Source organism: Garra rufa, chromosome 4 (assembly GCF_049309525.1).
Source record: "Garra rufa chromosome 4, GarRuf1.0, whole genome shotgun sequence".
Taxonomy (NCBI): domain Eukaryota; kingdom Metazoa; phylum Chordata; class Actinopteri; order Cypriniformes; family Cyprinidae; genus Garra; species Garra rufa.
This window is the reverse complement of record NC_133364.1, coordinates 21,407,152-21,419,273: the sequence shown is the minus strand read 5'-3', so window position 1 is coordinate 21,419,273 and position 12,122 is coordinate 21,407,152. Positions and strand designations below refer to the sequence as shown.

The following is a 12,122-nucleotide window of genomic DNA, read 5'->3' as shown; positions in this document are numbered from 1 at the left end:
GCAAATCAGTTTCGGCACATTTTAGCTTGTGTGTGAAACCAGAGACCAAGTCATCACCGCTCTTCGGTAATTCAAGGGTGTCAAACTCATCTCATATGCCTCCTTTTTTAACTTGATTGTGACAGTCATGCGCATTGCTAATGATGCTTATATAAAGCTTAAAAAGAAGATTCAATTATCACCTCTCTTCTCTTTCAGCTCTATCAGATCGCATGAACGAAGTGCTAACTCTTTCAACATGGCTGCTGTTGACGTAAGGAGTCAACTTTATCCCACACACTTCCAAAAAGTGATTACAACACCCTCAAGCACCAACATACTCTACAAATCCCGAAAATCCTGTCTGATCGTGACAGTTTCAAGGTAAGAACTTTGACTAGAATGAAAACAAACCATTTTACAGCATGAAATGACAACATTTGTTTCCATTCAGATGATAAATAGAGATAGAGTCTGTTACTGTCCAAAAATAAGAAGACATATGACTGCATTTTCAAGCACTCTGCATATAAACGACTGTAAAATGACAGAGCTTGTTCATATTTATGGCTTCTTCTTGTCATATTTCCTCTTCTGGTAACAGATGGGCAGGAACACAAACACATATTATCATACATTACACACACAAAGACACATTTGTCTCTATAAACAGCCCCCACTTTGTCTATCTTTCCCTCTCGCAGATGTTAAATTCGGGTTGACAGCTGAACTTCAGGGCAACATGGTCAATGTGACGCCCAGTATAGACCCAGAGTTGGCCCACGAGGGGTACAACTACTTCGCGTTGATATGCGGCGTGCCTCTCATCCTCATTATCATCCTGGGGAATGTTCTGGTTTGCCTCAGTGTGTTGACCGAACGCTCCCTTAAAACCGCAACTAACTATTTCATTGTCAGTCTGGCCGTGGCTGACCTCCTGCTGGCTGTGCTGGTTCTACCACTCTACGTCTATTCTGAGGTGAGCACTGTTGACCAATGAGAGATGGTTAACTGTCTAAACCCCCCCTTTATACAGTAGCAGTCAAAAGATTTGAACAGTAAGATTTTTAATGTTTTTTAAAGAAGCCTCTTCTGCTCACCAAGCCTGCATTGATTTGATCCAAAATACAGCAAAAACAGAAAAAACTTTGAAATATTTGTACTATTTAAAATAACTGCTTTCTGTTTGAATATATTTTAAAATGTAATTTATTCCTGTGATTTCAAAGCTGAATTTTTAGTATTATTACTCCAGTCACATGATCCTTCAGAAATCATTCTAATATTCTGATTTGCTGATCAAAGAAACATTTATTATTATTATGTTGAAAACAGAGTAGATTTTTTTTTCAGAAAAATGCTGATCTTTGAATCTTTCTATTCATCAAAGAATCCTGAAACCAGTCGTGTGTAGCATGAGTATATTTGTAGCAATAGCCAATAAATTATAGATTTTTCTTGTATGCCAAAAATCATTAGGATATTAAGTAAAGATCTATGAAGATATTCTGTAAATTTCCTACTATAAATATATCAAAACTTTGAAAATTTTTAATTAGTTATATCTTACGTTGCTAAGAACTTCATTTGGACAACTTAATTTAGATTTTTTCACATCCTCAGATTCCATATTTTAAAATAGTTGTATCTCAGGCAAATATTGTCCTATCCTAACAAACCATACATCAATAGAAAACTATTTATCCAGCGTAATTTATTTATTTTTTTTTTTTTTACCCTTATGGCTGGTTTTGTGGTCCAGGGTCACATTTATTACCAGTGCAGTCTGACTAGAGCAATTGCGGTTAAGGCTAGAAGGATAATATGGAACAAACTTTTTTTTTATTTTTTTAACCAACTTTGAGAAGATTTAAGTAGATGCTAGTACATTAAACATTAAGCATTACAGAAATCATGAGTCATTTATGTGATGTTGAACCTGTATTTATTGCTCATTTAAGAGTCATTCAAATTGCTGTATTGCATGAAACAGTTAGACTTCACTAACATAAATTAAACTGAAAATGAGCATGGATCTAGGTCTGTTTAACATGGGGGATGTGCGCTTGTCTAAAACCTGAGGCAGTGATGGATCAACTTTTCGATTATTAACCTAGAGCTTTAAAATCTAGATTGAAAGCAGTGTGTTTGACTTATGTAATTCATCAAAAAAGTTGTCATCAGAACCTTTTTTTCTGTGGAATAATTAGTGTAATGAATCATTCACAATAACTCAAGGAACATGAATTAAGAAATATAGGTCATTTTTAATTTCATGTTGAGTTTATTCCATTTTGGTGTACATTTGTGACCCTGGAGCACAAAACCAATCATAAGGGTGCATTTGATAATTGAGATTTATACATCATCTGAATAAATAAGTTTCCATTAATGTATGATTTGTTAGGATAGGACAATATTTCCTTTAAAGTTGTCCAAATGAAGTTCTTAACAATGCATAGTGCATATATTTATGGTAGAACATTTATAAAAAATTTTAATGGAACATGATCTTTATATAATATCCTAATGATTTTTGGCATAAAAGAATACCATACCATGTATTGTTGGCTACTGCTACAAATATACCTGTGCTACTTAAGACTGGTTTTGTGGTCCAGGGTCATATTTTGTTCTATAGGAAACTATTTCTAATGTCTTACTGTGTGAATTGTTGCTCTTGACGTTTTTGTGTCCGTGAAGTGAATCTTGATGCAGTAAGTGATTTCCCTGAGAGACTTCCTGTCTCTATTGTATGGTTAGTTTGAATTAACAAAGGATTTGGTTCATTCTTTGAATGAATTCAGACTTTAATTGCAGTCAGTCAAGACCATAGAGTGATAAACACCTACCATCTGCTCCCAAAAGATCCCTGAAGGCTTAAATAGTTCACCCAAAAATTAAGATTCTGTCATTAATTGCTCACCCTCATGTCGTTCCAAACCCGTAAGACCTTTATTTATCTTCCGAACATAAATCCGAGAGCTTTATGACCCTGCATAGTCAGCAACACAACTGACACATTCAAGGACATCATTGGTTAATATTGGTATTTATGTTTGCAGATATTTATTTGGAATAGATGCCTTTGGCAGCTATGAATGAGTGTGTGTGTCCCGTTGTCTTACATATCTTTCTCTGTCTATGTGTGTGTGTGGGTGGGTGTGTTTTAGTTCCTGGGTGGCATTTGGACCCTGAGTATGTACATCTGTGATGCCCTAATGACTATGGACGTGATGCTCTGCACTGCTTCCATTTTGAATCTATGTGCAATTAGTGTGGACAGGTGAGACATGCACCCACACATACACCTGCTCACCCACCGCTCTCTATTAAAAATAGCTCAAACTTCAACTCATAAAAATGAACGGAATGAATGTGACAAGAAATCACTTATATTAAGTTCTGTTGTAATTGTTTATGTTAATATATAAAGATGTGGCCAGTGAGAATGCACGCTTTATGCTTTATGCATAACCTTTATGCAATTATGCGTAAATTACCACTGTTATTCAAATTATTGATTTTTTTAAATTAACTTTTAGTAGGACTAATTAAATTAGCATGCTGACTTGTCTAGCTATATAAAGTAGCCTACATTTCGCCAATGTCTGTGGAAAGTGCAATAAAGTGTGTTTACAAATAATGAAAATGTAAATGGTTTTCCAAGTCCTTTTACTATATATTTGTGTGAATTACATGCTGCTGCGTGAAGAAACATGCATTTTTAATAGCCACATGTTTTCAAGAAAAATAAAAATCAACACATAAAAAACACATACTATGAGAAGCCCATTTCTGCCACATTAAAAGTCATTGTATTGTAGTCATTGTCTCATAATTATGAGATTAAACAATTAAATTATAAGCCAAGAACTTGAAACTATTACATATTTACAAGGTAAAATTATGGCATACAAACCATTAAAAGGTAAATGTATGAGATAGAAAGTCACATTTGTGACAGAAACAACTGACATAAAAAGTCAAAAGTACAGTATACTTTCAACCTTTTATCTCATAATTACTACATTCTCATTTACCAAAGCATGTTTTTTTTGTTTTGGTAGAAATGGCCTTCCATACACCCCTAACACTGAAAAACTATGAGGGAAAATTAATTAATTAATTAATTAATTAATTAATTAATTTTATGTCATAATGTTGACTTTTAATGCTATAATTATGACTTAATATCTAATAATTTCAACATTTAATCTCATAGTTGCTACTTTCTTCCTCATTTACCAAAGCATGATTTTTTTGGGCAAAAAATGCCTTCCATATACCCCTAACACTGAAAAAAATGTGGAAAAAAGCATGAATTTCTTTTTTTTGGCAGAAATGGCATTCCATATACCCCTAACACTGAAAAACAATGGGGAAAAAAAGAATAAAAAAGTTTGTCTTTTTATGTCATAATGTTGACTTTTAATGCTATAATTATGACTTAATATCTCATCATTTCAACATTTGATCTCATAGTTACTACTTTCTTCAAAGCATGATTTTTTTTTTTTGGCAAAAATTGCCTTCCATATACCTCTAACACTGAAAAACAATGGGGGGAAAAAAGCATGATTTTTTTTTTAGGCAGAAATGGCTTTCCATATACCCTTAACACTGAAAAACAATGGGGGAAAATAATAAAAAAGTTTGTCTTTTTATGTCATAATGTTGACTTTTAATGCCATAATTATGACTTAATATCTCATAGTTTGAACATTTTATCTCATAGTTACTACTTTCTCTCTCATTTACCAAAGCATGATTTTTTTTTGGCAAAAAATGCTTTCCATATACCCCTAACACTGAAAAACAATGGGAAAAAGAAGAATAAAAAAGTTTGTCTTTTTATGTCATAATGTTGACTTTTAATGCCATAATTATGACTTAATATCTCATAGTTTCAACATTTTATCTCATAGTTATTACTTTCTCTCTCATTTACCAAAGCATGATTTTTGGGGGGCAAAAATTGCCTTCCATATACCCCTAACACTGAAAAACAATGGGGAAAAAAGCATGAATTTTTTTTTGGCAGAAATGGCTTTCCATATACCCCTAACACCAAAAAACAATGGGAAAAAATAATTTAAACAGTTTGTATTTTTATGTCATAAGGTTGACTTTTAATGCCATAATTATGACTTAATATCTCATATTTTTAAGCTTTTATCTCCTTATTTCTACTTTCTCTGTCATTTACCAAAGTATGATTTTTATTTTTTATTTTTTGGCAGAAATGGCCATATAGACTGAAAACAAACAAAAATGTAAAAGTGTAAATGTTTGCTTTTTATGTCATAATGTCATGATCATTACTATTATCTCAGTTATGACTAATGATCTCATTACTTTCTACTTTATTTCATAATTATTACTTTGTATGACATTTACCAAAGCATGGTTTTATTCATGAATTTATTTACTTTCTTGCTTACTTAAATACTTACTTATTTATTTAGAAAGAAATGGCCTTCCATATACCCTAAACACTGCAAAAACATAGAAAACAAATAGTCTGTCCATCCAGACAATCTACATGTTTCTTCTGGTGGTCCCTAAAATGTTTAATGCTTTATTTAACATTCAGCAGGTCTGTTTTGTGCCTCTCTGGGTGTTCACACAGTGAATCTTAAATCGGTGGTTATGTGTGATTGGCGTCCAGCGGGATGCTAATGAAACCAAGACGTGGAGCTGAATTTCATTACACAGTACATCAAGCATCACTGGGCCACATAAACAATATGAAAGAACTTCAAGAGGTCCCAGACCACGGCAGAGCAGGGTCAATCCGCCTTTGACGCATGCTAAAAAGAAAGCGAGCTTGTCTCTGAAAATAAAAACAAAGGTTTGGGGTCGAAAAGGGTGCAGTTGATTGAAAAGATGAATCAGACTTATGAGGTCTCATGCAATTTAAAATGATTGCACTAGCATCTTCCACCGTCTCAGCAGGTCACTGTGATTAACAAACACAAAGACAAAACATGCTTTAAGGAGTTGTCAATCATGTTTTTACGCATAAACATAATCGTTTACAAGCATTCCAAAGTAACTACAGTAAAAGCAGGCAAATAAAGGAAGAAAAATAACCTTGACTAAACGTTTCCTCAACTCTACTGCCTTTGTGTGCCATTTTTCACCTCAAAATACTTTTCTACTACTTAAAGAGATAATTCACCCCCACAATTTAAATTATGTTACAGTATGACATACAGACCCTCCACGTTGCTCAAAACCTGTATGACTTTCTTACATCGCTGGAACGCAAAAGAATTTCTCAACTGTTTTGTCAATGGGGACCATAACAATGATGGACATTATTCAACACTTATACATTATTTAATCTTCTTCTGTGTTTTAAAGAATAAATAGTGTTTGGTCCAAGTCCACCTTGAGTCAAATTTAACCAATTTTGAGTTTAAGTTGTGAATGTACAATAAAATCACCAACAGCCGTTGTTCTTTTGAAAAATCCTTTAGGTCCCACAAATTCTTTGGTTCCCTTCCAGAGCCCCTTTTATACTGGTAGGCGCCTTGTTATGATGTCATAGGCTGGCGCCGACCAATTTCAAAGTTCATTGTCGTTGTTCTATAGGATCTTCAGAACCGGTAATGCTGAAGGCAGTTCCCATAGTGTCCACCAGGACGCAGCGTCTCGTGCTCAGGGAACCAGGGTTACATATGTAACCTTAGACGTTTTTCAGCATTTTTCCACACTAAGGACAACTGAGGGACTCATATGCAACTATTACAGAAGATGCAAGTGCTCACTGATGCTTCAAAAGAAAGCACAATACATTAAGAGCCAGGGTTAAAAACTTTTGATTGGATAGAGGATGTGTAAATTTTTCTAATTTTGCCTAAATGTCATATTTTTCTGAGTTAGTTTCCCAGAAGACAAAATAAGTTACATTTTCCCCGATAATCAAATTCAAAATGTTTTCACCCCTTGACTCTTAATGCATTGTGTTTTCTTCTGGAGCATCAGTAAGCATCCCAACTAGGGATGCACCGATACGAATCGGCCGATCATGCTTGCGCGTTTTGTCAGTAAAGCCGGCTCAACGTGAAATCACGCACCTGATGGCATTTACCGCTGATTACAGAACCGGCTTTACTGACAAAACGCGCAAGTGATCGGCCAATACGATCCCTAATCCCAACCTTCTGTAACAGTTGCACATGAGTCCCTCAGTTGTCCTCAGTGTGAAAAGATGGATCTCAAAGGGGGCAAATACACAAAAATCCTAAAAAAACTGTCCAGCACAAGCAAGGGACTCATGAACAACTATCACTAAACAAACAAACCAAAAAAAAAAAAACAGCTGTGGATCATTCAGGTAACAACATAGTATTAAGAATCAAAGTGTATGTAAACTTTTGAACAGGGTCAATTTTATAAATTCAACTATTATTTTCTCTTGTTGACTTTATGTAAATGTCTTTTATGTGAAATATCTTATTCAGGGCAGTACTAAATAAAAAATAACAAGCTTTTTGTATGATCCCTCCTATTTTGGTAAAATACTTAACATTTTGCAGATTCTGCAAGGTGTATGTAAACTTTTGACCTCAACTGTATAGGTGTCAGTGGACCTTAAAACTTTATCTACATCTTTCCTACAGGTACATTGCAGTGGTGGTCCCTCTGAAGTACAACAGGAACCAGTTTAGTGTTCGCCAGCTGGCTTTGATCACAGCCACCTGGGTGCTTTCCCTGGGCGTAGCCAGTCCTGTCATATTTGGCTTAAACCAGGTGCCCAACAGGAACCCTCATGTTTGTAAGCTGGAGGACAACCAGTTTGTGGTCTACTCCTCCATCTGCTCCTTCTTCGTCCCCTGCCCTGTCATGCTCCTCCTCTACTACTGGATGTTTAGAGGACTAAAGCGATGGAGCTCTGGCCGTAGCCGGTCGCACCTCCACCGGCCACCCAGAGGCCGTAGGAGCCTGTCTTTGCGACTAGGAGCAGCTCTGCAGAAGGAGAAGGGACGGGCGAGGGAGAAAGTGGTGTACCTTATGCCTTCGGGTCTCAGTCCGACATCTCTCACCGCTACTCCGACTACTCCAGTGTCCTTAACCAGCCCGGTTACTCTTACCACAGACGGGCAAGCAGAAGGTCAAACACCGGCAGCAGAGAGTGACCCCATGACCACCCAGATGGATAGTGTGTCGGATGCAGAAAACCCTGAGCAGGCCACTGAGGATGACAGCGGCCGGGAGAACGGTGTGGGAAAGAACCATCGATCTCGTGCGGGACGCCGCCACAGCAAGAGCAACAGGGTGAGCGGACGGGAGCGGAAGGCAATGAAGGTGCTGCCCGTGGTTGTGGGTATGTATCAGTTCAGTTCAATTGTTTTTAAAGGGATAGGACATGCAAAAACGAAAATTACCCTGTTATTTACTCACCTTCAAACTATTCAAGGTGTATATGACTTACATCTTTCAGATAAATACAATTGGAGTTCTATTAAAAATGTCCTGGCTCTTTACAATGGCAGTGAATGAGATTTCGAAGTCCAATAAAGTGCATCCATCCATCATAAAAAGTACTTCACACAGCTCCAGGAGGATAATAAAGGCCTTCTGAAGTGAATCGATGAGTTTGTGTAAGAAAAACATCCATATTTACAACTTTATGAACCATTATCTCTTCCGCTAACTGTCGTATGTACGTTCGCGAGAGAGTGGTGTTCCAACGGATGACATAAGACGTAGACATAACGCAAGCTCCGGTGAGAATATGCTAGTCTCACGAGAACCAAGTTTTGTTTACAGCAAAGGAAAACCAGTCTCCAATTTACCTTACAAATCCTTGTTTGTACTTCTAATTTGTGACTGGTATTTTGTTATAAAACTGATAGTTTTGGTCCTTGATTCTGATTGGTGGAGCCGTGTTCGAAGCTGTTGTAAATTACTCAAATATACAAACATACACCTTTGTTTACGTCTGTGTGTTGATTGCCATTATAAACCTCAGAAGAGACAGGACATTTTTTAATATAATGTATTTGTCTAAAAGAAGAAAAGCATACACCTAGGATGGCTTGAGGGGGAGTATATCATATAGGGCAATTTTCATTTTTGGGTGAACTATCCCTTTAAGGGATTAATGTACATTCTGTCATCATTTACTCACCTTTATGTTGCTCTGCATACAAAAAGAGAAAATCAGCATGGAATTGGTATAGATGCTTGATGTTCATACTATTTGAAATGAGACAGTTTATGACACAAATGTAAGCTTTTTGGTGAGCTGTCTCTTTAAGATGATTTTAAGGGACTTCAGCATCCAGAACATATGCTGGTGAGCAGTCATGCTGGTCTTTTCAACCACTCAAAGTGCCTTGCGATGATCTGGGTTTTTTAAAATCAAGACAGGTATACATCAATGGATACAATGTGTGTTTGAATGTTCTTTTATTCCAAAATAATGTAGCCTATGTAGTCATGAATAAATGCATGAGCAGAAATGAGACCTAAATGATGAGTGGTCAAGTATGATGAAAACACTTGTAAAATGTCACGTTCTGTAATATATAAAAACTTCCCATGGTTTGATGTGACACCTGCTGCTCTTAGATTATTAACATCACAATTGCTTTCCAACAAAAGTCCTTTCAAGTATAAAAATGCATAAGGCTGTTTCCAGGGCAATGAAAGCACTGACCATATTGTCACCATTGTTTGCTGTACAACTCATACAGACTGAAATCATGGTGTGAAGTCAGTGTGCTGTGGTACAATAGTATAATTGAAAAAATACAAAAGATGAATAAAAAGGTAACTGACACTATTATACAGTGACCACAGGAAACAAAACATTGCGAGCCAGAAACGATTCGCTCTTTTCTCTGCCTATAGTATAATTTGTCCAATCATGCACATGAAAAAGTTGGAAGAATTTCCAATGTAAAGACATACATGATCTTCTCCTCTCCAGGTGTGTTTTTGGCCTGCTGGACTCCTTTCTTCGTGGTCCATGTGACGAAGGCGCTTTGCGAGTCATGTGACATCGGGCCAACGCTGATCAGTGTGGTCACTTGGCTTGGTTATGTGAACAGTGCCGTCAACCCTATCATCTACACTGCCTTCAATGTGGAGTTCAGGAACGTCTTTCACAAACTGCTCTGCTGTCGCTCCTGAGGGAAAACGCTCTCCTTAGCACAAGTTTAAATTCATGATGAATCATTAAATAATTCAAACAATAATGATTAAACAAACACCTGGAAGATCTGAGCACACAATGGTCTCCAAGTGAAGAAATGATTTAAAGAAATTAAACATGGATTACCAAAAGGAATGGACATAGACAGCACAGAGGAATGTACCATTGAGGAAAACTTCTGATGCCTTAGTTAACCGAACATTTTCTTGTAAAGTTATTGCTTGAACACTACAGTAGATAACAGAATACTGTTGATTTCATAGCCCAGAGGCATAAAATATGTGAAAACGTCCACACTGAAGATAACAGTCGTCTGTGTTTGATATGTGATTGGTATCAGTGTTGGTTTAATTGTTTTTTAAATTTTTGGTTGTTTTGAATAGATAAGAAAGTGGACAGGCAGCTTTTTGATGGTTGAAGAGCAAGATACCACATTTAGATGTGATCACCAGCTGTGCTTGGAACGGCATACTAGCATACTGCCTACTGAGAAGTATATTGTTAGTATGATGCCAATATATATATATGTTTTTTTATGCAACATGGTATGATGAACATAATTAAACAGTTGCTGAACTTGACACATGGTATGTTTACATCAAGTACAATTCAGTTATTGTGCACTTTTATGTATTCTAAGCCATGAAATTTGCATACTTCACACAGAATGCATATTATATACTAGTACACTGCCATAATTAGAAATATGTTGTCTACTACAAGTATAGTAGTATGCTTATGCTATTCTAAACACAGCCATTGATTGTTAACCCCAGGTATTAAGACTTGTATCATTTAATATAACCTAAATTATGTCTCTTACTGAAATATACGTTATTTAAAAAATCCACATTGTTTTATACATATTTTGGACTATGGGGGGCGCCATTATTTCGATGATGTAAAATGGTTGAACTCTGTGAGCTACTGGCACTACCTATTGCTATTTTTACCCCAACAAAACTCGAAAAATAAAATACTGATACAATGCCACATTGTGTGGCCGTTGGTTGTAATTTTTAGTCGAAGGCCAACAAGAGAAGCCATATAAGTCTTCACTGCTTTCCTAGTGATAAAAAGAGGAGAAAAGAATGGGAAGATGTCAGTGGATGAATAAAACTTCCTAAAGACCAGTGTCTTTACTCTCTCCACTTTAGCGCTGATGCCTTTGAGGCTTTTACAGTGGTAGACCACAGCTACTGAAACAGCTGACAAATGGCATAGACAAGAAACGCTAGATGCCATCCTGGCAGGATGTAAACATCCTGACACTTGTCAGCGGAGGAGTTTCTCAACATGGATTTCACTCGATATCTCCTCGTGGGGAAAAATCGACGGAATGCATTTGGTTTAAGTCTGCGCTTACATCCAACGCTACCTGTAAGCTCTTTCAGTAGCGGTGTTCATTGTATCAGTATTTGATATTCCAAGTTGCGTTGGAGTAAAAATAGCAGCAGGTAGCGCCAGTATCACACAGAGTGCAACCATTTCATGTCAACAAAATAATGACGCACCACATAGTCAAAAATATGTATAAAACGATGTGGATTTTTTAGTAAGATACAAGTCAACACCCAGGGTTCCCTTTAAACGTGCACATGGTGAGATTGTTTATTAAAAAAATTTCCCTGTAAAACCATTTAAACACAGTCAGGGAAAGGGTGGCCCATTAATGGCAGAAATGAACGTCTCATTTTCTTACGTCAGCTTTAGTTAGAACAAACAATGTTAAGAAGTTAATTCTGTGGCTTCATACAAAGAGGAAAACGTGCTATTGGGGGTGTATATACAGTTGCCAAAATCATTGGATGCCTTTCTCTGTCCGAGTACACACAGTCTGCCAATTTAGTTTTGTTGCAAGTGTGATTCACAAAATGTGTACAGTAGATGTGCTCAGCAGTGACTGATAGCACAGGGGATCGTGGGTATTATCTGGGGTGGATTATAGTGATTGTGCTTCTAAGAATCAGTG

At 36.6% G+C, this 12,122-nt stretch overlaps 1 protein-coding gene across 1 annotated transcript; it reads left to right on the top strand.

Annotated features, from left to right (window-relative positions):
• Positions 1–721: 721 nt before the first annotated feature.
• On the top strand, positions 722–11,716 carry drd4-rs (dopamine receptor D4 related sequence). Its single transcript, XM_073838240.1, has 4 exons — positions 722–958; positions 3,153–3,265; positions 7,611–8,314; positions 9,926–11,716. The coding sequence occupies exons 1-4, from the start codon at positions 722–724 to the stop codon at positions 10,126–10,128; spliced, it is 1,257 nt and encodes a 418-aa protein (XP_073694341.1). The 3' UTR covers positions 10,129–11,716.
• The last annotated feature ends 406 nt before the right edge of the window (positions 11,717–12,122 follow it).

Coding starts and splice junctions, on each gene's coding strand:
- drd4-rs (XM_073838240.1), top strand. CDS start 722: ATGGTCAATGTGACGCCCAGTATAGACCCAGAGTTGGCCCACGAGGGG. Junction 959..3,152: donor CACTCTACGTCTATTCTGAG/GTGAGCACTGTT, acceptor GGTGTGTTTTAG/TTCCTGGGTGGCATTTGGAC. Junction 8,315..9,925: donor GGTGCTGCCCGTGGTTGTGG/GTATGTATCAGT, acceptor TCTCCTCTCCAG/GTGTGTTTTTGGCCTGCTGG.